The 26,008-nt window shown below is 40.9% G+C and overlaps 1 protein-coding gene across 2 annotated transcripts in view; it reads right to left on the minus strand.

The window, feature by feature from the left end:
- The window catches only part of cenpi (centromere protein I), a 158,913-nt gene that overhangs the window by 130,906 nt on the left and 1,999 nt on the right, over positions 1-26,008 (minus strand). Inside the window, exons 2-20 of one of the 2 annotated variants that reach the window (XM_085184700.1) lie at positions 24,627-24,764; positions 24,028-24,146; positions 23,359-23,466; positions 22,096-22,144; positions 21,920-21,966; positions 21,604-21,693; positions 21,385-21,516; positions 20,894-21,037; positions 18,056-18,176; positions 17,685-17,779; positions 17,420-17,537; positions 17,107-17,171; positions 16,822-16,931; positions 13,666-13,801; positions 13,178-13,302; positions 12,677-12,725; positions 11,400-11,615; positions 11,022-11,063; positions 8,567-10,856 (exon numbers count right to left, since the gene is read on the minus strand). In XM_085184700.1, the coding sequence (XP_085040826.1) occupies positions 10,722-10,856; positions 11,022-11,063; positions 11,400-11,615; positions 12,677-12,725; positions 13,178-13,302; positions 13,666-13,801; positions 16,822-16,931; positions 17,107-17,171; positions 17,420-17,537; positions 17,685-17,779; positions 18,056-18,176; positions 20,894-21,037; positions 21,385-21,516; positions 21,604-21,693; positions 21,920-21,966; positions 22,096-22,144; positions 23,359-23,466; positions 24,028-24,146; positions 24,627-24,764 (2,039 nt within the window). In that variant the 3' untranslated portion in view covers positions 8,567-10,721. Of the gene's footprint in view, positions 1-8,566; positions 10,857-11,021; positions 11,064-11,399; positions 11,619-12,676; positions 12,726-13,177; positions 13,303-13,665; positions 13,802-16,821; positions 16,932-17,106; positions 17,172-17,419; positions 17,538-17,684; positions 17,780-18,055; positions 18,177-20,893; positions 21,038-21,384; positions 21,517-21,603; positions 21,694-21,919; positions 21,967-22,095; positions 22,145-23,358; positions 23,467-24,027; positions 24,147-24,626; positions 24,765-26,008 lie in introns of both variants that reach the window. The other variant, XM_085184691.1, reaches the window with a different exon arrangement.

Raw genomic sequence — 26,008 nt, forward strand, 5'->3', positions numbered from 1 at the left:
CAATCAGAACATCAGAACTTGTCGGCTCCAATTAAAAGTGCATAAGCAGAATATGAAGTGTGACCAGACGAGCGGCGGCGCCACGTTACCCTAACCAGAGCTGACACAAGAGTGATCACTCCACCTGAGAATAAAATTTACTGGAAACTGTAAGGAAGCACATAAGTTATTTAACACAGCTTGGAAAAGAAGCTGCAAGTGGCGACGCACACTCTGCAGCAGCCACAAGAAGTATGTTGCACTCAGTGCAGGAGCCATTAACTCCAATTAGAGGGCAGCAGCTGGAGGAGACTGCTGAAGTTATGTTATTGACCAAAGTGTCTACTACAGTCTGAAGATCCATCCTGAAGAGCCGTTATTTTAGTCTTTTTGAAAAAGATTAGATGGAGCTTTGCATTTAAATGATACACTTTAGCAGGAAAAGATCATTAAATCATTGGAGTTGTCGCTGGGCAACAAACAACAAACTCCCGCCCTGCGCGCTGACAAACGCATATAAAAAGCGAGATAACCAAAGCCAGCATCTCTGGTGGAAAGGCTGAAAAGATTAAGATGTCACCTTCGCATTTTGAACGCTCCCAAAACTGTTTAATTATCTTTTAACAATGTGGATTTTTCACTGGAAATTTACCATGAAATGTATTAAACGCAAGTCTGAAGCTAGTGAGCGAGGCGACTCGAAAGCTGTGCGTTGAATAGAGATTCCCAGCATCCTCTCGATAATGATGCTGACACACGACACGACACACAGGCGGAATCTTTTATGTAATATGATGTATTATTATTGGTTTAATTCACACAACATTTTCTGACTATGCAAGCTTTGCTGTTTTTAATACTTTATTTCCTAGTCGGTCTGTCTGTGTGGAGCCTAAATCTTGTATAGTGTCTTTAAACCTCAACTAGGTACAAGGCACTTTACAGTGTGTTTTGCAGTCACCTATTCACAAACTCCTGCAAAAAAACTCCTCGCTACATAATTGAGCTCCTCATGAGAGACGACTCGGGGCTTCGGCTGTGCAAACTAGCTGTACAGCTGAGAGAACTGCATCATTTATATCGTGTCATACACTCAGTTCTGGCAGCTGTGCCATGCAGAGTGCCACTGGGAGCAACTTGGAAGCAACTTGGGGTTGTGTGTACCCAAAGGAGTTTTGGCACAAGCCTGCATAGCAGACAGGCAGCCTCACCAGGTATCAGTGGACACCTATTGTACCACAAGGGTAGTTCTGAGTATGTTTTCAGGGGTTTGTACCATCTGCCTGTGATATTTCCTGTGCAGTAGAGCTATAACCATGCAAGCTGCAGGCACAAAACATGTTTGCAGCTGACATCAAAATGCAACTGCAACATAAGCTCTAGTTTAGTTTGCAGTAATTTGGTCGTAAAGTAAAATAACTGAAATTTATTTTTTATATAATTTCCTTTTTTTTTAAAAAACACCACTACATAGCACATACTGTATATGCTAGAGTAACTAGATGTATCATCTGAGAACCACAGATGTCTGCATTCAATTTCGTGCCAATCCATCAAGCACATTTTACGATATCTCACAGGGTGTGTGACAAATTTAACCTGCAGCGTAACTGGATAATAAGTCAGAGATTCTCGATTCCAAATTTCATTCAATCCATCCAGAATGTGTCGAGATATTTCAGATTATAACAAAGTGACTGACTTAAACTGCTGCCCGTGCAGCCTCGCCGCCAGGAGGGCATAAACCAGAATACCACCGAGAGAAATTTATCAGCTCGCACAATATTGCACCTATGCAAATTGAAAAAATCCGGCGCGACATTCTCTGCAAATGAAATGAAGCAACTGGTCGGCCATTCCCTCCCTCGCCCATCGTGCCATATTACAGATGACTTGCCACACGGGGCCTGACTGTGAGCTGGCCCTCAAAGCGGCTCCGAGAGCAAGGCCTGCAGTGGCGGGCAGTAAATAACCGGCATAAACGTGTCGTGGGAGACACCCCGCAGACACCAACCCATTTAATGTTAATAGGAAAGCATCGGTTACCAGATTCTAAATAATAGCTTGCAGTCACCATGGCCAAGGATAGTTACCACGGGCGCAGGAATTTATGGAGTCAGCAAATTGCTTTTCTATCCCCATTCTTCCCCTATTTGTCCGTTTTGCCATCTCTCAGCGCAGGACGGGGATGATGGAGCAGAGCAGGGAGATGACGGGACCGCTGCAGCCTGCCTGACTGAGCACACCTGTCCTACGGCCACATAGCTCGGGATGATGATGCTCCTAGGTGTACAACAGCTATCATTCCATCTGGGTCTCAGGAGGGACAGCCACTTGACAGGCTGCTGAGATATTTTTATTCCAGCAGGGCCTGAGGTGTTTCAGTGTGACTGCTGGCACTTTTATTTCTTGGACAGGAATTGTGTATACACACTGCTCAATTTGAATATGCTTGGCATTGTTATATGAGCCCAATAAATGTCATTTTCAACTGTTTATTGAAGGTTTTAAAGACTGATGATGGATCTGTCTGTTATTTCACAATTTCTACCTAATTAAATGTCTGAAAAATAGAATTACACCTGTTTCTTTGTTTTTACTTTACAGTGTCACAAAAAAAGAAGCGATGTGGTGCCAATAGACTATTTTCAGTTCCTTTACTGTCAACAAATATCATAAAAACATCAGAGGCAAAAACACGTCAGTGTGTCTCTTAATACTTTCTGACTTCTCCGCCCTGTCTTTGGCATCCTGCTGTCTTTGAGATCTTAACACCTGCTGAAAATCCTTTTTTCTTACCTTGTTGCGGTGAGATTCAATACTTTGTGAAATCACTGTCAGGTGCATTTAAGCAGCGTTCACATGTGCATATTGTGCTAAAACAAATGGTGGGTGTGCCTGATATTTAGGGGGTAACTGCCTCTGTCACAACAAGGATGGTTGCTCACCATAATAATCGGATGATCTGATATCCTCGTGTTGGTGTTGTTCCCAGATCATCATGAAAATGTTGTTCCAGGTTCAACATTGCAAGTGACCAATCACATTATTGTGACGTTATTCTTTTGCGCACCAACCCATTCGTGCATTTATGAAATTCCAATGTTGCAAGGACAATATCAATTCTGCTTAGCGTTTATTAAAGGGTTAGGGTCCGTTGATCGGCGGACAAAGGCGGTTTCTCGCAGCTTAAGTATAGTTTTTTGTTTTACGCCGGTTTTTCCCGAAGTCGCAAAAGTATGACATCACAACATTCTGATTGGTCACTTGCAATGTTGATCCTGGAACAACATTTAGTATGATGATCTGGGAACAACACCAACACGACGATATCAGATCGTGCATAATAATCAACTTCTCCTTCATTTTGACAGTGAAGGACAAAGGCTCAGTCACCCAAAAATTGATTGTGCGACAACCTCGACCTCTGAGCGTCCACTTTGAATCGCAAGGAGATAGCACAGGTCGCCCGGTAGGAGGAAACCTGTCTCCAATCGCAATCTGACTTGAACCGACGGCAGTCACTCTCAAAAGGTTTGCAAAATACTGACATGTAACATATCAAAGCAACAAACTGCAATTATTTCCAAGTCGGTCTGCACGGATTAGTACGACTTACCTGTGACGTGTCTCTTTGCAATAGTAGACTCATGTATTCTGGTTATATTACCGTATAAACAAGGGCTGCAGAGCGTCAATACAATCTCATTTTGTGTTCAATTGTGATCCTTTCAGCAAATATGTCGCCATTTATGAATTCTTATTTTAAATCTGAAGGTTCTGGCTGGACTCTGAATGTAAGTAGTCACTGTAACTGCATATCTGCAGTTTTTGCCAATTATTACATTAGTACAAAAAGATGTCACGTAATTGCAAAATGACATCAAACTTATCACCATTCCTGATTTATGTGTTTATATGTGTAAAAGCCACAACCAATACAGCCTTCGTTCGAACAAAATCATACAATTGATTGTCCCAAAAATCAGAACAGAATTGGGGGAAAAGGCTTTTAAATACGCCGCCCCTGCTTCCTGGAATAATCTGCAGAAGGAACTGAAATGATCAGAATTGGGAGAGTTTAAGTCTGTCTTAAAGGAGCGAGAGAACAGCTCTTTTACTCAGTGTGATTGTTTTTAATGTACTCTTAATTTGATCTGTTATTGTATATTTTACACATGTTTGTATGGGATATTGTATTTGTTTTAAATGTTATACACCTATGTGGTATGTGACTTTTGTTGCCATGATGCCAGGTCTCTCTTGGAAATGAGATTTTTAATCTCAATGAGATTTTTACCTGGATAAATAAAGGATTAATAAAATTTCATCGTCGCCTAGACGCACCAAAGCTACTTTGAAGATTCCAACTGACTGCAAGCTGCTGATCTGGTCTCCCCTTTTCAAAGAAACCAAGGCTGCAAATTCATTCACGGTCACAGAAATTTTGGTCATGCTGTGGTCGCCAAACACTAAGGAATTTTAGCACGGAATTCAAAGTATTCAGTCAAAAACAATAATCAATGATTAATTAACTTAACACTCAATAGACAGGAGCCTGGCAACTATTGCAAGTCTATGACTAAGACTCGGCTACACTGACAGTTATTGTTGTTTGGATCAGTTCAGTGTTGGTTTTGCATTTTCATTGTAGGAATGTTCTACAATTTGGAGCGATCGGGGCTCAAGAGTTGGGAGTTCGCCTTGTAATCGGAAGGTTGCCGGTTCGAGCCCCGGCTTGGACAGTCTCGGTCGTTGTGTCCTTGGGCAAGACACTTCACCCGTTGCCTACTGGTGGTGGTCAGAGGGCCCGGTGGCGCCAGTGTCCGGCAGCCTCGCCTCTGTCAGTGCGCCCCAGGGTGGCTGTGGCTACAATGTAGCTGCCATCACCAGTGTGTGAATGTGTGTGTGAATGGGTGGATGACTGGATGTGTAAAGCGCTTTGGGGTCCTTAAGGACTAGTAAAGCACTATATAAATACAGACCATTTACAATTTCACTGCACTTAATTTTAACAGTGCTGTCAGCTAACAAAGCTGCCCTAAAGAAGAAGACACAGAAGTGGCGATCAAGGTTCCACTTCTTACTGAGTATATTTGCCTCCTTCTTCTTCTTCACTGTCACAGATGACATCTCGCCCAGTCAGATAGTCTCACATGTTCTCTGCATGCAAACGAAAACCTTAAACTGAAAAAAGATGACACAAATGTAATTTACAAATTTCAAACTGAGTGGATTTTTGTTGTTTAGTCAAAGCTGTTTTTCATGCTGTGCAAGAAGGAGTAGTATGAAATGGTTTCATCTGACTGGAGGAAAATGAGCCCTTGTGTCTGCAGCTATGGTTTCTGTGTGCAGATTCAAATGGGATTACAGTACATTATTGCTAATTATACTTATGTAAAGATGAAAGGCAGCCCACATTAATGTCACTTTAAATACTGAAAAATTAAGTCACAAAAGTGCCATTGCTAAAGATATTCAGTCTGGCAGCATGGAAAACAAATCACTGAGCTCCTCATCTTCCCCACTGGAGAGCAAGGTGATATCAATAAGGTCAGAAATATGGTCAGTGCTAATAAAATCCCAAAAGCACTCTGCCCAATTCAACTCCACGAGGTACTTTTGAGGTCTCAACCAGTAAATTCATCTCAATGTTCCTCTTTGTAGAAAGAAAATACGAAACCAGACTGATTATTCATGATCACAGCATCTGAATCTGACCTACAGTCACTTGTTCACTGTAAACAAAGAAAAATCTTCTGGATAAGAATATGCAATGTCACTACAGCACTTGGTAGGTTGCTAATTCTTAACGCTCTGCTAGAGTTACTGGAGACCCGGGGCAGACTTTAACAGAGGATGACATTTTCAGATCACTCTCCTGAATTAAAAAAGGAGAGAGAATAAAAAAACACGCCCGAGACAATCTTTAACACAGTTTGCTCCCTACATAACATTATAAATAATGCAATCCCGAAATGCATTCTTAGGATTCATGAGAGGAGATTTAAACAAACCGTGAAAGGCATCAGCTCTCCACTTTGATTTTGGATTAACCTTGCACCCTCCCAAAACTGTGAAAAGTTGTACAAATCAGAAGGAAAAAAAATGCTAATTCCCAGCCGGGGTTGGTGTGCTACTGAGCATGGATGCATGGAAATAAAAGAATTTACAACCTTTTACAATTGATCCATCACATGCAGTTGAGAGTGTAAACCTGTTAATGTAGACTTCTAAAAAGGATAAAAGTCAAATGTCTCAAAAAATCCCCTAAAAGTAATGAAAATGATTTCTGTTTGCCATCTAAAGACGAATGCATAAATGGTTCTAAACGCTACTAAAAGCCTCCCTAATGGATTAACAACTGTAACAGTCGTGATTCACTGATTGAACAAGATAGCTTTCCAAGAGACTGTACTGCCAAGCGGTTGTAAATGTGGCCAAACCAATTGTTTGACATGAATTCAAATCCACATATTTGCATGCAACATGACGGCTGGTGTCAGGGAAGAGGTACTTCAGAAGTACTTCAGCTGACAGGGCTGCGAGGCCGTAGCAGACATAAAAGGTTGGGAACTCCAACCTTTACATTATCTGCCACGAGCGGCAGTGGCGCCGTCCTCTCCAGAATGAATAAATGACATTAAAACAGGAAGACGCTGAATGATTTCATCTATATTCTGCTGAAAACAGCTTGAGGGAGAGAGTGTGGAAAATGCATAACATGAAACATGACCAGCAGGCATGTAGAAGAAGAAAGGCGCTGAAAATAGAACACGCTCATAGTCCTTTTAGAGTCTTTCACAATTATAGTTCATCACTGCGTGGACCCTTAAGAGTTCTGCCAAATCTGACTACAAAAGAGAAGCGCACGATGTGAGCTGCTAGGGCATATGCTGCCATTATTAAACCCGCTACGTGGATTTATTTTTTAATATTACAGATGTTTTGCAGCTGTGCTCAAGATCAAAAGCTGTGCAATCCTGTCGTCAAATCAAATTGGATTTCGAGAAAGAAAACAAAATCTGATGGGCTTCTGATAGCCTTTGGGCTTGGAGGAAAATGCTCTTTCAGTGTAAGTACAGGAAGGTTACTGACCGAGTGAATGCAGATTGATATAGCTGGAAGGTCCTGCAGAATGACAACATTAAAGCCTTTTTAAGATGAAATTCCTTTGTGAGATGTCACTCCAAGCCCTTTTGGGAGAGAAATATTGTGCGGCTCTTTTTCTTTACCAGCAAAATAAACCATTTAAAGCTCAGAGAGACATTCAGTTTCAACCTGGGCTGGGCCATGAATAAGAGTTACCGGGCTTTATGATCACAGATGAAAGGAACAGAATAATAGAAAATATCACCGGCCTTGTAAGAATGAGGGAGAGCAAAGCTTTTGATGTTGAAAACCAAGATTTTTTTTTTATATTTAACTGATTCTTAGAATAGCCATCACAGCCAGAATGTGGACACGGGAGCAGTGATAATATGGCAGATTTTTGAGGCAATGCTTAAAAGAACCAGTCAGTAATAATGCAGAATATCCATAAATGGAAACTAAAATTGAGGCCAAAATATGCCAAACGTGTCATAAAATCTAAAAAATAAACTTTAGCGTAGTTTGTGTTGACACCTGTCAGTCAGCGCGGGAGTAAGAGCGGGTTCAGATGTCATTTAGTTAGTGGGGATTTCATTTGGGTTTAAATATAGGCTGCTGCTGCTGCTGTCACGTCCACGGAAGCGCACAGGATTACCTTCCTCTCCTCCAAATATATTCCCTAAATTATCCCACACTGTGTTGCATTCTGGGGCCCTGAAAGGAGTCTCGGGGCTTAAGACGCACACCGTGTAATTGTAACCATAATTACTCGCGACATCCAGAGTTCAAATCCGGCTCAACACCTCAGCCTGCCATCACACGTCAGTCTCCACCCATACAAACTGATGAGGCAGAAAAGCCCTATAAATTTTTCTTTCTTTCTTTTTCCCTGCAGAAAGCGACACTCGAGAGGCAACTTGCAGGGGAAGAAGAGAGGGATCTGACAGGCTCTTTTCCTGTGAGCTCCACAAAACAAGCACTGAGCGCACACTTAATCACTGCCTTTGAAATTACTTCCTTTCTTTCGCAGTTAATGAATTGATAAAAATGTGGCCTGTGCACAGCCTCATTCATTCATTCATTCATTCAAAAGAGGAAGAGGCGAGAAAAGTCAAAAGAACAGTAGAGGTTGCCTAAACGCCCGACACCTTTTGCTCTGGCAGCTCCACCGGTCAGAAGAGCGCGTACACTGTGCATACACAGGTTGTAGCCCTGAAGCTCATCCGGCAAACCTCATCCATCACACAGCTGTCTGGTTTTAAAAATAAATCTGGCAGACTGCGACCAGGACGATGGCCAGTACTCAACTGCAGCAGCACAGCCAGTTTCCATCTGAACACGCACAAGAGTAACCCAAAGGCAATTTAAGAAGCCAGTTACTGTCAACACCGCGTTCCTCTGTTTGCTCTGAATGTGAGGGTAACCGGTTGAACACATTTCCTGCAGTAATCACTTAAGAAGAAGAAGAAGAAGAAGCCTTGAACAACAATCTTACCTTTCTCTCCCTGGAGCGAGGATTTGGCTCAGCTTGGACTGACACGGCTCAGCTGCTGGCGAAGAAGACGCTGAAATAAATGAGCTACTCCGGTGGATGCGGCCGCGACATGAGCTGAAGAAAGTGAGGAGAGCAGCAGCGCAGAAGATTTGAAACGGCGGAGCAGCGCAGCGCTGTACCGGCGGCGGAGTCTGTGCCTCTGACGCTGACATCAGAGGGCTGCTTTAAGGTGGCTCCGCTCGTTCACATCAGCGACACGGCGCACACGGGGAGGCTTCCAGGCGCCCGGTTTAACTATCGCAGTAAAGATTATAAGCTGCGAATAAAGTGAAACTGGAATAGAAAACTTGCGTTGTTGGAGCTGGGGTGGGGGGATCGGTGGGAGCTGAATGGGAGCCGTCCAAAGAGAGCTCAGGAAGTCATTTAGCTCAAGGTTGAGAGAGCGCGCGCACAGCTCCGCAACTCTTCGTCATTTTACAGCAAACCCAGAACTTCAGTCAAGCCTGGAAGATGTGAAACAAAATTCTGACTTTCGGTTTTTCCTTCCAACCCAGTTCTGGGTCGTTATGTGAGCCACAAAATATCAGCAAACAATGAGCATAAACCTTTCTGTTATAGGTCCATAAGCACGGAAAGGATGGCGCACTTCGAACATTAATGGAGAACTACTATGCTCATTTTCAGCCTTATATTTTATTCTTGGAAACCAACAGATTAGCTTTGCATGATCAACAGTTCAAAATAATCTCTAGTCACCATTTAAACCAACTTTTCTCTGATTGGCTGCCCCTGTCAAACAGAAGATTTGAACAGCAGGTGGGCGGGGCTTCTGTAGTTTGAGTTTGCTGTGTGCCTGAGAGGGTCACATTAAATATATCCCCACTTGGATGCCGGTTTAGCTCATTTTGTAGAGCAGGTGACCCATATGGCAAAGGCTAATTCGGACACCTGGTTTGAATTTACCTCGCTCGATCCTTTGCCCAGATTTTCTATGTTATTGCAATAAAGGCCAAGAATCTACTTAAAAAAAAGGATATTCCTCTCTAAACATTCTGTAGAACAAACCATAGATAAACCTAGCATTTAGGGATTACTTTCATATAAACTGACCTTATCATTCAAAACTTTGGCCATGTTTATGTCAGTATCTGGTCTGTAAAGGTACAAGAAAAAAATGAAAGGAAATATAAAGCATTACAGATTTAAAAAGCATTTAAAAAGCCAAAGATGACAGAGTACTGGAGAGCGCAACACACTGCACCATGCACAGGACTCCAAGGATGCAACCACTGGGTTTGAGTCAGTGAGTTTTCATTTCCTCGACAAATGATGAAATTAATAATTTGTTGCATAACCAAGATACACTGTGCTCAGTTCAAATTGTTTTCCCAAGGGCCCACTTGAGCTCCGGCAGTTCTCTGAATCTTTCAAATTATTCTGCAAACTGGGATCTATCCAACCTTCACTGGATATAACCAAAAAAACTGAAATAAAAAGAAAAAATATGTATGTGGGAGTTCTTTTCAATTGCTTTTAGAAAGTATTTTCTTCAATAAACTTCAAAATTATCCTGAAATGAAGAAATGTAGGCAATATACACACACGAGCACAACAGAAGTTAAACATTCAAGATTCTGACTTAGAATAAAATAAAAAAGAAGAAACTTGAAGTCCACGTAGTGCTTTTGTTTTGTTTTAAAGCATTTAAAAAAAAATACATGTAGGCTATGATCCACGTTGGCTCCTAACAAAATTAGACAAATACCATTTTATAATGATGGACTACAATTCATGAGAAAGAAGCAAAACTTAGGGCTTTAACTTATTTTAAAATAAACTATGAACTGTGAGTGCTGTGTTCTTTAGAAACAACAGGTATTATTTATTTGTATAAAAAAGGAAAAGTCTTACACTTATTTATTTTTCAAGACTGCAATTAATAGGTTTGCAGCTGACAAGCTGTACAAGGGAAAAAAACACATTATGCCATCATTGCTAAATGTACAAGACAATAAGGACAGATAAATGTATTTACATAAAAACTATTCGCACACTTGGAAGAGGCGAGGGGATAAATATGTACAAGTCTTTTTTAAAAGGGGGGGTATAAGAAGCGAGTTGTTGCTTCTTTTTTCTTCTCCGCCGGGTTCAGCTTCTACCTCTGCTGCGAGTCAACCTGACCGTCGTCTGCTTTCAGCTGCCAGCTGATGTTACTCTGAACAAAATGTTTAAGGCCGTCATAGCCCTGAGTGAACAAATACTCCAGGTACCAACCCCATGGCTTGGAGTGCTGAAACACACACACACACAGAAACATGTCAGCTCAGATTGCAGACATCTGAAGATTTGTGTGATCAAAGATGTCTCTATTAATCTATGAAACATGACCGATGCGCATCAAACTACACCTGAACTTTATTATAAATGCAGGGAAATGAAAAGGAACCTCTCATACCTTAATGGAATTGAGGTCCGTGTCCTTTTTCCCCGGCCAACACTGATAAAAAGAGAACATTAATATTTATCGACAGCCAGCCTTCGTGAATCTCACAGGATCGCTGCTGGATGATGCAGTTGGACCCAACCGAAAAATAAAAAAGGTGCGGATATTATTAAACTTGATGAAAAACCCCATCTCGCGCTGCACTCATTAATAATAAAATCTCCTTCTGGATTAATGCATCATCTGTGAAAGATACATTAACACCACATTTAGCTGGTCTGTAAGATGATTAACCGCGCCGCCTGCTGATTCAAATCCCCTGTGCGCTATGAAAATAAGCACGTAGCATGTAGGATTCAATCCAAATCAAGACAAATGACGCGCGCTCACCTTCTGGTGAAAGTTGACCGCGTAGTTCATGAAAGCGGGATGGTGGACGAGGTCGAAGCTCGACCCGTACTGCGGCACGTTACTCTTGAGAAGCAGCTCCTCTCCCAGCTGGACGCCCATCCCTGGATGAAACATTCTGGAGTTCCACAGGCAGTTGACCATGACGACGACGTAGTGGTTGAACTCGCGGAAAGTCTGGCGGCTGATGTGAAAGGCCTGCTGAGAAGCACATTTCAAAAGGAGAAACTAAGAAAGTGGAGTAAGAGTAGAGCCGAACTACAGACATCTGATGCTGTGATGATTCATCTGAGGCTGTTTTACTTAATAAAAGGTGCCAATGACATTTTCAGGCACACATACTGGCTTGCCTGACATGTACTTTCAAATTGGCAGCTCACAGTGACTGCTGTAATAAAGAACAACTTTAAGTTCACATCTGAGAAGACATTCAAGTCACCAGGTCTAAGTAGATGCTTGTAGACTCCTAAAGAGCTTTACTATTAAATCTACAAAAGTGAATGAAGGGACAAAACATTAGAGGTGGGAATCACCATACATCCCACGATACGATATTATCACAATACTTAACGCACGATACGATATTATTGCAATTTTTTAAAATATTTTGCGATATTCAGATTCTGTACATAAAGGTAAACTTTATCAATATTCATTTTCTCTAATATCAAAGTCTCACACTCAGTCTTTCTCTCATTTCAGTTTGATTGTTGACAAACTGAACGGTTTGTATTACAGTCTAGTCCAACTTAACTGAATCAACCATCTGGTACAATTATAGCTATTCTGAACTATGCAGTTTATGAAAACTATGCAGCCCCTTCAGCAACTGAAGAATTTGAAAGAAAATTAAAACAAAATATAATTTTACATTAAATAAAAAAGTTTTAAACTTAATTAAAATAAAACATGTCTTAAATTAAAATAAGTAAACTGTCATGTTTATTGCTGCCATAAAACAAGTTAAACACATTTGGACAGTGAAGGAATGTCAGGATTCTTGCTCAGAAAAAGGATCAACATGCTCTGAAGTCAGAGCACAAAAACCTTTTTGTAACAAAATATCAATTTCTGCTGTCCCTGTATCGATACATTATTAGCAAACAAAATATCACCATACTACACAGTATCCATTTTTTCCCCCACCCCTACAAAACACAGAGAGAGCATCGACTAAAACACTAAAGCAGAAAATGAATGTATAATATTGTTCACATGTTCATTTTCACATAACAAAAACAATAAGCATCAATCTTTACCTCTGTCACTTTCTCTTGGCTCTTGGCTGATGTCAAGTTCACTTTGTACCTGATAAAAATAGAAGAAAAATAAATAAATAAAAGCAATGGACCAGTGGCCTCTGTGATCATAAATCACTGCACAACAGCCAGTTCTCTATGGTCAGTCAAAACACACCGTGCAATTATGTTTCACTTTTGGAGTCACGGCTTTTTACTCTTAGCTTTGGTAAAATTATTTTAAAACCCCAGGGTGTACTCAATAACACACGTCCTTATAGCCTAACTAATTAAAGCCTGGAGTTATAAATGATACTAGAATCTGGGCTTCAGGGTATTGCCCCCTGGCCTCCATCATTAATAATGCCTTAACATGCAAGTTCAATTAAGCCATTTGATTCCAATTCAGTCGCTTTATCAAATATGTATCAGCAGCATATGACATACTACATTTAGGGCATTGCTAATGTGTGCATTAAGATAAGCTTATGGCAGCTTCCCATAGAGGTGCTGAGCACCCACCTGTGCATGATGTAGGCCAGTCGGTCCACGCTGACGGGGTCAGTGGCAAACAGGGCTGGGTAAAAGACTCCAGCTGGGGGCATCACTATGAGGGGGAGGCCATACTTCAGAAATGTGTCACAAACCTGCGGGAGGAGAAAAACATGTAACAAACACCCACAGAGATTAAAAACGTTAAAGCGGAGGCTCAGACATAGAATATGCATCCCCGCTGAACCTTTTAGAAAGAGTCTGCTACAAGTTGATCTTTAAAGCTGTTCAGGGAATCTCGTGTTCTCTCCCTCTACTTGCATTTTGCTAAATAAGACTGGGCTTGTGTTGTTAAGGTGTCAGACCCTACAAATACCATCATTCTGTAAGGTAGGGGTGGTGAAACATCGAGGATGTTTTATTTTTTGTGTCACTATATAGCGACAATAACAAAGCACAAACACAGATTATGACAAAACAGATAAACCCATTAACTCCAGCTTCTTCTTTTTTTTTACCGTCTCATAGAAGTCCAGGACGAAGCTGAGGAGGAGACAGTGACAGCCTTCAAGCTGAAGGCCCACAGAGGCCAGTCGACCCACAAAGTGAATCAGCTCCATCATCGAATCCTTAAACCCCGACAGAGTCATGTTTCTGGAACACAGGGCAAAAGAGAGTCGCTTTACCCAAAACTGATGCTAAACAGCTGTGACAGCATTTAACTCATGTCCTTTGAAACTTTGTTGCAGTTTTTCATATAAAACACAGGAATCTATCCAAAGCAGCTCACTGCAAACACAAATGACAAACACTGAATCAAACAGATACAAACACAATGCGTGATCAATGATTCCTTCAATGAGTTGTACACTGGGTAAATACCACAGGTGAACTTGGAAATGGCACTGAGCAAAATGGATCTTTCCACTTACTGAAAGCATTTATTGCAGGATTATACAAGTGATGAAGCTCAGGCATTTAAACATAATTGACTCGTACGCCACCCTTCAATTTGGAAGCTAGAAAATCATTTCCCTGGATATTAAAGTGCCACTTGTTCCCAAACAAATTTCAAATAAAAGACTTGTATAAACGAGCTCAAAAGCCAAAGGGAAAACTTCCGCCTGATTTGCTTTAGCTGCCAGTGGATCACAGATGGATTCAATTCAAGAGAAATAGTTGCAACATCTGCAAATGTCAGTTGTCTTTCAAGATTTAACGTTGCAACAAGAGACTTGACATTTAACTTAATTTGCCAATAATCAAAATTAAAACTGCTGTTTTGTCCTTGGAAAAAAGTTATTAGTCAATTAAGGCACAATAAATAAAAAGCCAACTTCTATGAGAAAGCATTTCGTGACACAAAGTGCAAGTTTCAAGCAGGAAGCAGATGTAATTTTGTATTTAGGTTATCATATTTGGCACTTTAAGTTCTCAGAACATGGGTGTCTAACCAGATACCGGCTATGTATTACATTACTTGGCCTGCAGGATGTGTCATTTACTCCCTAATAAACTTAAGCTTGAGGTCTGGCTTCTTTCTCTTTACAGTTCTACCAATATTCAAAAAATCCCATCATAAAGCAACAGTGAAAAACTACATCATGGATATTTAATTTAACTTCTAGGCTGAAAATCTATAATTCCATATTAGCAGGTTATTCTAAAGGCTCTCCAAATCTAGGATTACATTCAAAATCATTTACATACAAAGCCTTGAATGATTAAATTACATCATCATATTTTAAAGACCTCTTAATAATTTCGAACTTTCCTTTCTGATACAGCCTATAGTTATGGTTTAAACCGAACCATCCACTGCTTATACTCCTACAGGCTCAGGCGCGACTTCCCATGATATACTGAGTGTTTTGTTTCGATGCCTCTCTTTTCTTTCCTCTACAAATGTCTCACTATTGTAAGCCATTAACTTCTGTCTGCACTCTCCTGTCGTTTGTGTTTTGTTCTGTTTGCTCTTCCTGGTGTTTGTATTTTCCTCTGCCTCGTCTTCACCTGTTGGTCGTGCTGACAGTTTTTAGTTCCACGAGCAAAGCCTGTAATCCTGGAGAAGCTACGGAGAAAACAACGGGGTCTCCGAGCAGGAGCTGTTCCAGCGATCATCGTGGAGAATGTGAGGTGTTTGGACAGTGCTATGGATGAGCGCGGTGAGCTGACTGAGCCCCACGGGGGAACACAGAGAGTGGAGTTTGATGTGCTTCATGGCGTGTTGCAGCGAGGCACTGACACACTCGTACTTCCCCGACCACAGTGTGACTGTACCTGGATTCGGGATTTTTCAGGCGGACAGGGACATTTATCTCCAAGGTAAGAAGAAATGTGGAAGGGTTGACCTAGTGATTGAAAAGGGGAGTAATCCTGCACATGTTACTGCACAGGAAGGTTTATCTGGCTTGAGTAATGAACCACTCGCTGTTGGAAGGTGTCCATTTCACTCGCGTAGGCGATTTGTCATTACTGATGTCTGCTGTCTGAATCAACACACTGTTTGTTTCCTCCGTCAGCTGATGCAGAGGTCATCCAAATGACTGAGGATGTGTTAAATGGATGTTGATAAGTAATGGATCGTGACCTCTGCATCGCTTACTGGTTATGCAGCTGAACACGTTCTATAATATCTGAAACAAGGGAAGATTTTTACCTCTGCATACCACAATGCTCTCCTTAGGGAAATTATTTATTTATTTATTGGGGTCTTCACGGTTTTTTGGATTTTCTATTCGACACATCTCAGATTTTGGAAGAAATCAAGTGGCTGTCCCTCCCTGAGCCCGATTCTGCTGCAGGACTCTGTCGTCCTCCCTGCTTTCTACTGCATGCTAACGTCAGATTGCTAAATCATCCAGGTTTTCTCTCTATATTCTGCACCTTACAGTATTAATTCCCTTGAAGTGACTATTGCTCAGAAAACACGCTATATACATGGAACTAAGGCTACGTTCACACTGCAGGCGAAAGCGCATCAAATCCGACTTTTCTGACCCTATGCGACCCATATCCGATCATGGTCTGATAGTGTGAACGGCACAAATCTGATATTTTCAAATCCGATCTGGGTCACTTTCGTATGTGGTACTGAATCCAATACATATCTGATGTTTCAGAAAGCTGCTGTTTGATGGTCATATCGCATTAAATCTGTCTTTTACGTCACTGACACAAGACAGACGTCAATTATCAGCGCCCGAGAAGACATCGCGAACGCTTCCTGGCCATCCGGTGTAGATGTCAGTGAAACTGTTGGGAAGACAACGTTGGAGAAACGTGAACATTTTATTTGTTCTGTATAATCAGCAGATTCTGACAGAAATCTGCAACTATCCTTTGAAGCAGCGCTCCTCTAAAACAGCAATAAGGATCATTATTAGTTTATTTACATTATTATGTAAATAACAAAATAACTAAAATCCGAAGTCTTTATATTAACGGCCATTAGTCAAACTCTGGGTCTAAACAGAGCGTGTTGTGTGTGACGTCTTCTTTTGCGCATGCGGCCGCTTTGAGCGTTCACACTAGAGCGCGTTTGCTGTCACATTTTATTTGTAGTGTGAACGAGCAGACAAAAAAAATCGGATTTGATCAAAAAATCGGAATTGAGCATCAAGACCTGCAGTGTGAACGTAGCCTAAATATAACTGAACAGATGTGAAACTCACATGGACGTGTGGCTGTTGAGGCTGATGTCCAGGTCGTCTTCCAGAGCATAGATGGAGTGCCAGGTCAACCACTTCAACAGCATATTGGTAAGACACTCCATCAGTCCACACTGCAGAGATACAAACACGAAAGAGAGAAAAAGAACCAATTATGCAGCATGTTAAACACTGAACTACACAAAGGCTTTGTTGTGCTGTTTTTCACTACTGCATTTTCTTTCTATTAACTTTGAACAGTAATGGGAGCAAGTTTGATCTGTTTGTGTCTGCGACAGAAAAGCCTACCTTGAAAAACAGCGAGGACGTGAAGAAAAGCTGCATGAGAGGCTCAAACAGAAGCCTTCTGATTTCTGAAGGGGGACACAAAAGGTCACTATTGTACCTGACGTACAATTCAACGCGTTACAGTTCCCTACATAAAGGACAAAATGACAGCTTGCTAAGATGAGAACATGACTGTGATTTTATTCAAGTGCACGACAAGGTCAGAGAGAAAACCAGCGTTATGTAAGTGTACGCTGACAGACATGAGGAGAGAAAATTGAGCTGTGAAGAAAGACGGTCGTAGAAAGCAGCGATCTGTGGAGGTAACACTCACGGGAACTTGGAACAACCGGAATGTTGCTCAGCAGGCCGAGGATCTGCGGACGGAGTAGTGAGCCGTCCCAAACATTCAGAAATTTATAGAGGAAAACCTCTGAACTGGAAAAGCCCTCCTGTTGGAGAAAATTATGATGTGAAATAAATCTTTGGCTCAGCGTTGGTACACAGCACGTATCAGGTACGCGTGTGGCGCCAGGTTAATGAGCATCAGAAATAACGACGATGTTAGTGAGCTGTGGACGTCGCTATCGGGGGCTCACCTGCAGAAAGTGCTGTGCAGACAGCAACTTGTTCAAAAACTGGAGAGCTTCTTCTGAAGTCTGACTGGGTCCTCCGTCGCCACAGAATAAAAACTCTTTAAAAAAAAAAAACAGTCAAAAAGGGTATTTACCGAGTGAAAAATTCAGAGCGCTACAAAGAGGACAGCAGGAGATTTCAGATGCACTGCATCTTCACACGGAGACATACTCTCATATGTCTTTAAACCCTCCTGTAAAAGAATCCCTTTAACATGGCAACAAAGTTAAGTTATGTTGAGGTTCAGCTCAAGGTCAGCTCTGCTTTTCCTCGAACTTCTAGAAAGAACACGTCACAGCAGTTATGTAGTGTGCAGAGTGTGTTCCCGACTTACCTTCGTGAAAAGCGTAGCCTAACCAGAAATTGAGGCGTAGGAGGGCAGACTCATCCTGCACACAGTCCAGGTACTGCAGCGCCAGACTGGAACCCAGCAGCGAGCCCATCTGAGCAGGCAGCTGGTGGAAACACATAAAGCAAAATTATGATTAAGAAACTAAAATAACCAGAAAGACACATAAAGACAAACAGGTACACAGAAGCAAAAATAAATAAACAAATACAGAAGCTGAAATAAATAAGACGAGAGTAAGAACCAACAGATGATCGTGTCCTTGTCACAGGGTTGGCCACCAACCGAATTTTAAGCCGGTTCCTCGGTATCTGGTAATCCCCATAACGGCAGTACTGGGACACTTCTTCCACCACACTGGATAGTTTATACAGTCCCTGATTGTGGCTGAACAGCTGCCTCTCAATATGGGGACTTTGTCAATTTAATACACGAATTAGAAAGAGAGAACGACAGACTGTAAATGGACACAACTCAGCTCTTCGGTAATTACGGAGCAACTGTATCGTTAAACTGAGAAAGCACCATTCTGCTTTTGACAACAAGAAAGGGCCGTGAGGGAAATAATCAATGATCCTTTGTCAATGCCGTTGCTCAATAGTTTTATGAGGGAAATTGATTGTACTCATCTGTCTTTCCTAACACGTGGCAAAGCACCACTCTCCCTGCCATAAACACATTTGGCACCAACGCCCTCCGAGCCTTATTGTCCACGTTTTCTTTGTGGGCAGTGAAAAAGGTGAATTTATGTAGCATGACGCATAAAACCCTGCGATCCATTTAAAATGACTTACATTGGTTTATCAGGTCACTGAATCTGCAGGGCAAATAGACATTTATGGAGAGGCCTCTCTAAACGACCGTTTGCTTTGCAACTTTGTCCAATGCATTACTCAAATACATCTCCACTAACATCCCTTGCTTTCATTACTCATAAAGGACAAATAACACGCTGATGATATCTGTAAAAATAAAAAAGCAACAGCCTGTTTAAAAAACAAATGACGAGCACTCTGCTCATGAAGTCAGTTTGTGCTCTAATATAATAAACAGCCACAGGCCACTTACGCTGTGGTTTCTCTGGGTCAAAGTTTTTAATGGCCAAGCACAACTACTCATGCAAACATAACAGTAACACAGCGCCACCCTGTGGCACAGAGGATACATCACAATTTAAACACAGCTACTAAAGGGAAAAAAATTCTTATGGACCAGTCAGACTTGAGGTGTTGTGCCATTTTGCATCAATAACATGTCTTCTTTCCCACTTGTGAAAATAAATGCCCAAAATACACATTTAGATATTTTTACTCCACTTTCTCTGCTGTTTAAGCAAAGTAATAATGTCGGATTTTGTGTATGTAATCAAATGGTGAAGCTTCAAGTGTATATTTAAGTAAAGAATTTATTTTACTAGTACATTATGATTGTATAACATTCTATAAATACTATAAATCCTCACTTCAGTAGCATATCCAAACTTTCCAATTTGATATCTATGCGCCCAAAGTTTTTACTGAGTCGCTCAAAGCCTGCTGAACTGGTGACTTAAATGTGATTTGATCCAAGATCAGGATTTCTTGCCAATTTACACACATAATTTAACTGGCAATGCCCAGTTTGCATATTTAAACATAAAAGAAAATTCCTAATACAAAGAAAAACTTTCTGTAATGTAAGTAGTCACCTGAGGAAGTTGGTATTTTTGTTTTGTACCTTATGAGACCCCTTAAAAGGACTTCTCTTTCTCTTTTGCCTTTCTTGTGAACCTGCTGTGGGGGCTCAGCATGAGATGCTGCATCTTTTTTCATAAGGCTTTTTCATATTCCTTATGAAAAAGCCTGTTTAAAGACACAGACAGCTGGAGTCCTCACGACAGAGTATTCTCTCCTGTTTTACTTCTTCCAAGTCCACTTTAAACTTGCTGCCTGGGCGCATGCACAGTTGGCGAGTTATAATATCAGTTCTCCACAGATGAGTTCCTTGCACTCACTCTTCAATGACGAAATTTACATGACAGGGACCCAAGCAGACACAAAAAGCATAAAACCCGTTTAAGCCACAAGTTCTTGCCATCCATTCAAGTAGCCAGTGTACTTGTTCTAAAAGTGAAAAAGTAATTTTCATTATATATTCTCTTTTCTCTTAATTCCATGTTAGTAGTTTAGATCAGCGGTCCCCAACCTTTTTTGCGCCACGGACCGGTTTATGCCCGACAATGTTTTCATGGACCGGCCTTTAAGGTGTCGTGGATAAATACAACAAAATAAAACTAGTACCGGTACCGAAAAAAAGAAAATTTATGCATAACACACGTGAAAAGACCCAGGAAAACCGAGTAAACGATAAAAACGATAACAAAATAACGCTGAAAACCGATAGAAACCATGAAAACTATACATGTCACACCTGAGCCTCAACTCTCGCGGCCCGGTACCAAACGACTCACGGACCGGTACCGGTCCGAGGGTTGGGGACCGCTGGTTTAGATCATAGATTTGTCTTTTGCTTCACTATTAGTCCATCCTGAGACCGCAGTGTTGCTTTGACAGCTGTCATCACTGCTGGTGTTTCATGGTAGTTAGGAAGAAGGGATTCTCGTTTTCCTGCTGCATCTGATTTACTGGGACACTACAGTGGCCATGCATCCTAGAAAAAAGCACCAACTAGAATACATTATATTCTGTTGCCTGAAATGATTTACAGCTGATCTGTAAAATTGAACCAGATAAGAGGAAGCAACACAGCGAAAGATCAAGATGCCTCCCCGGTGTCGGCACTCGACAGATGCCGAACTCTGAGATTTATCACAGGAGAAATTACCTCTATACGATGCATATTTTCCAACAGCTGAGCAAAAGAGTGGAGCTCCACCAGTGGGACCACCCTTCTGCTGGAGGACTGCTCAGACTGAGCTTCTTTGTTCAGTGCAGGAATCAAAGCAGGAAATTCCAGGTGGCAGTGTTTCTAAGAAAGAAGCAGAAAGTAAAAAGCAAAGGAGTTAAATTCATGATAAACTGCTTGAATACAAATAATTATGTATCTCCTTTGACTAACAGTTCAAAACACAATGATGATGAATGGAAGGAAAAAAACCATCAGGCAGCACAAGAAAATGTACTGTGGTCTAACATTTCAAAGTAATCAAGAAAATGATCTGCAGTGTACATCTGAATGAAAATATGCCTTTTTTTTTGCTGGCACAAATAAAGTACACACTAATGTGAACCTCCGACAAATGAAAAGCTGGGAAGGTAGTGTCGGGCAGCAGCAGTAGCTGACTGTTGGCTACAAACCCAATAAAAGATGCATACCCTTTTTCTTGGGTTGGTTTTATCCTTGTTTGTGAAGACCAGACTGATGCTGGAAGCGCCTTGCAAACCGTTCCTCTTCTGGACAGCAATCAATGCTGATTTCCAGGGAGAAATGTGGTTCCTAAACCCACTCTGCAACAAAAGATGAAAACCACCATGTTTGCTTTGTTTTCAAGAGAATGGTCGTATTCCAAGAGCAAGTATGTTTTATGTACAAACCTTCATCCGTGATGGAATGGAGAGTGTCACCAGTTCAGGGCAAAACACTTTGTATAGTGACAGTAGGTGAAGGAGGAAAGGCTGTCTTCCCTGAGAAGAAAACAATAAACAATCAGTCCCATCTCTGTACTCTGCATCACATTTTTTGTTTCTTTCATAATGAGATGCGCGACAAGGGCAACTGAAGGGTAACTGTTTATGGGAAAATTGTGCCGTTGCATTTCTGCAATTAAATTCCAAAATGATTCTCACACTGAGGAAGCAAATAATGAAATTCACTTGATTAATGATGACATCAAAACCGCAGGATGCTTACCAGTTTAGATTGTAGTTCCAGTAGCTTCCTGACTCTGAAGACTCGCACTACCGCGACAAAATGAGATGTTAAAAAACCTCAGAAAAGTGAAAACAAAGAAGTAAACTGAAAAAAGGGGGGAATAGTATTTTCATAGTATAGGGATCTGATTTCAAGGATAAAAATATTTGGCTTACCGCTTTCCTTTCGGGTCAAAAGGTACAAGAGATGGCAGATGAAAGGACACTGAAAAATTTTGACAACATGATTAATCAATTCACACCTTTAAAACATAACTATTTATCTTGCCAGCTGTTGAAAACACAGTCCAGCTTAGTGAAAAGCGTGCCTGACATGTGTAAATTAGGGATGCACCGATACCGATACTGGTATCGGGTATCGGGGCCGATACTGTAAAATGTGTGTGTACTCATACTCGTAAAAGTTAACCGATACCGAGAACCGATACCAACTTATTTCATTAATCAGAGGGTGGCTGGTCATTTCTGTTGTAGTTTTTCACATTGGCCACTAGGGGGACATCCCACGCTAAACAGGCACAGGGTTAGGCGAGTGAGACTGGCAGCTCCAGATAAAAAAGAGAAACTGGAGGCTGCTGTAGCTAGGCTAAACAAAATGTCAGCAGTGTGGAACAGCCAACTTTAACTCAGGTTTTGGAAAAGCGATGAAAAATGTCAAGAGAAAATCCACGGGCAGTTTAAATAACAGAGGCTCTGACTCATTTTCTCGCTCTGGATGACCAGCCAATGCCGGTCGTGGAAAACATAGGATTGCACCGTCTTCTCAGCATACTCGAGCTGCGATATGAAATTCCCAGATGCCCACACATCAGGGAGATAATGGTGCCAAAACTTTCTGAAGAGGTAAAGACAAGCAGTGTGTGCGCGATGTCAGTCCTCGGTTTAACGGCACAGTGGACTGATGAGGAGTTCGTTCATCAATGCCAAATACTTTTGTTATTTTGTTTGTTTGTTTACAATATGGACACTCTGCAACAATTTAAAAGTTTATTTTATTCTCAAACTAATTTGTATTTATTTTATTCCAAACAGAAGTGTTTATTTATTATTCTGAAAGCTCGAGACAGTGCCAATAGTTCAGTGATATTTTGTTAAATTACATTGTGGAGACTCTGCAATAATTTAACAGAAGTGCTTATTTTTCACTTGAAATTTTATTTTTGTGGTTATTTTTATTAATATTTTATTTTTTATCGGCAGAGAATAAAATAAAACCTGTCTTCCAATTCATTGCATTTGTGTGTGTGTGTGTGGTAGAAGTATCGGTTTTTGTACTCTGTATCGGCAAGTACTCAGATCCAAGTATCGGTATCGTATTGGTTTGAAAAAATTGGTATCGTTGCATCCCTAGTGTAAATGCCATCGGATTTGCCCAAACAGTCATTTCAACCCATTATTATAAAGATCGCCAGCACTTACCAGATTTTCATCTGTGACAAAGTTGAAGATAAAGCCATAAATTGCTCGTAGCTGGTCCTTTGCATCAATCATATCAAATACAGTCAATACCCACTTTATGAAAAGAACCTGCATGGAAGAGAAGTAAGTTTGATGATCGTTAATGTCACACTCTTATCAAATGGAACAATGAAATTATGTCTTCAGTGTGACCCCAGGAATAAACAAGGCATAAAACTAAACACGTCTGAACTTCAAAACACACCAGAAGAACTTCAGAAGTGGAGTATTTGAGCCTGAGTTGTATTTTATTTTGAAAATTGGCTGGTATCTCTTAACTGCTCCTACATCTCACTTCCTGCACTTTTCAGCTGCTCGTTGGAATCCCAAAATATACCTTGTGCTAATTTTAGTGTGGCAGAGCTGAAAAGGTGGACTTGGTGGGTTTACAATCATTATACTAAACAGACACGACTAGCTCCAGTGACTGCACTGGAGCTCAAAACAGAGCCAGACTCACACGTTCCCTGGACAAATATTCTTCCAGACAATAATTAATGAACAGAAAATGAGAAGAAGACTTTAGGCACATCAGACAAAGTTTTACTGCCCCAAAAGTTAACTGAATCCCTAAAGAAGGATTGGAAGTTATAATATTTCCTTTAGGGCAAATATTTTACGTGCACTTACTTGAGTGCTGATGGGCATCTTGCCAATGCTGAGCCAAACCACTGCTCGAACAACAGCCTCCTGTGGCACCACAGAGGCAGGAATCAGACACTTGAGCACCCGGACACATGGAGGAGTCCCTGCACAGAAAATTCAGAGCAAAATTTATCACAAGAAACCTTAAAGAGTGCAGAATGACGTCATATCAAAGACATTACCACACATTTTCACACTGTCCAAATGACTGTACAATTAAAAGAATGAAACTCCCATCACATCGATTAGAAATAATAATTCTTTATATTGTATAAACTATACAATTAATATTATATTACTATAAAGATCTTTTCAATTAACCTTCACAATATTACATTGTGGAAGACTACAATAGATCTGTTGTGCTTATGCTCTCTTTTTCTATTGACAGTACAAAGACTGGCAGGCTTGGCGAATTGTTGTTTTCAAATCAGTTAAGTGTGAAAAGTGTAACCAAAAGTACATTTGCTAGGTCCTCAATCTGACAGACTCCCGCTCTCTACAATTCTGTTACACAAGCCCATCCTTCCTGCTGGAAATTCCCCAATTGACCCAGTTTGAAGCTGATGCAAAGACAGTCTTACCCATACGGAGGCTCATGGCAAACTCCAGCATAATAGAAACTGCTTCTGGGGGAAGTCCCTGACTATAGGCCACCTTTTCCACTTGCACCAGGCTCTTCTCCAGCTCATCGTTCCCCTGAACAGGAGTCCCTGCTTCAACTACACGGAGGAGAGGTGACATTGTATTTAAGTGTGTACATTTATATAAATGGAAAAACACTTACACCGATATTTCCTAAGAGACCTCAGGAAAGACATGATTCTAAATTGCCCATAAGTGTGAATGTGAGTATGAATGGTTGTCCGTCTCTATGCGTTAGCCATGTGACAGACTGTCGATCTGTCCAGGGTGTACCCTGCCTCTCGCCCTATGGTAGCTGGGATAGGCTCCAGCCTACCCTCATAAGGATCAGCGGAAGAGAATGGATAGATGGATGTAAACAGTTTTATGTAAAGAAGTGACTTGTAGGGTCTTAAAATGGAATGTGTTAATGAGCTGATAAGCAAACAAAACAAAACAAAAACATAAAAACAAAACAAAACAGTTTCACACACTAGAATAAGTCAGAAACTTTGATATCGGATGACAGGGTATGAGCTGATATAAACAGTTTGCTTCATCAGACCCCCCCCCCCCCCCCCCCTAGAAAAACAGTTTATTACATGTTTACTCACTGCGACAAAAAACTGTCTGTTTTCGCAATTTAGCTCAGTGTTAAATCCATCATCAAATATTCACACATTTGCTGGCTTCTCATTAAGAATAACAAAAACAGACCACAGCGCTGCTGTCATCTAGAGTCAAACCACAGAAATAATTTAGACTTTTCTTGGTTACAAGGACATAGGGGGTTATTTAGATACAACACAGCTCCAGGGTGAAAATATTTGTCAGATTAGTTAAAAGTAATAACAAATTAGTTGGCTGATGCTAGACAATGTTTGATGCTTTATTGCTTACATGCTAAAGTATTTCATCAGAAGGCGTGTGGTACATTCCTTTTTCTGCATTTTCAAGAAAATAACAAGAAATACATTAAAAATGTGAAGACAAAAACAACTAAAATGATCTAAAATAAAACATCCAAGTGATGTCAGTCTCTTGAATTTCATCCTTGAATCCTTTTACGCCAAGTTAATTAATTAATGCATCCAATGCCTTTTAAGATTTTTAATAAGTTGCAGGAACCAGGGTCACTGTAGACAAGTTATTCAGGAATGCATCACTAACAGTGCCTTTAACCACTTCATCACTAGCACTAAATAGAACTAACATAAAATAACAAGAATAAGAACACAAATGGTGAAGATATGGAAGAGAATCCTGGATGAATAATTAACTCATATCTAAATATTTATGAGAGATACTCATTTCTGGAGGGAAAAATAAAACAAAGAGTCAA

This window comes from Neolamprologus multifasciatus, chromosome 2 (genome assembly GCF_963576455.1).
Source record: "Neolamprologus multifasciatus chromosome 2, fNeoMul1.2, whole genome shotgun sequence".
NCBI lineage: Eukaryota > Metazoa > Chordata > Actinopteri > Cichliformes > Cichlidae > Neolamprologus > Neolamprologus multifasciatus.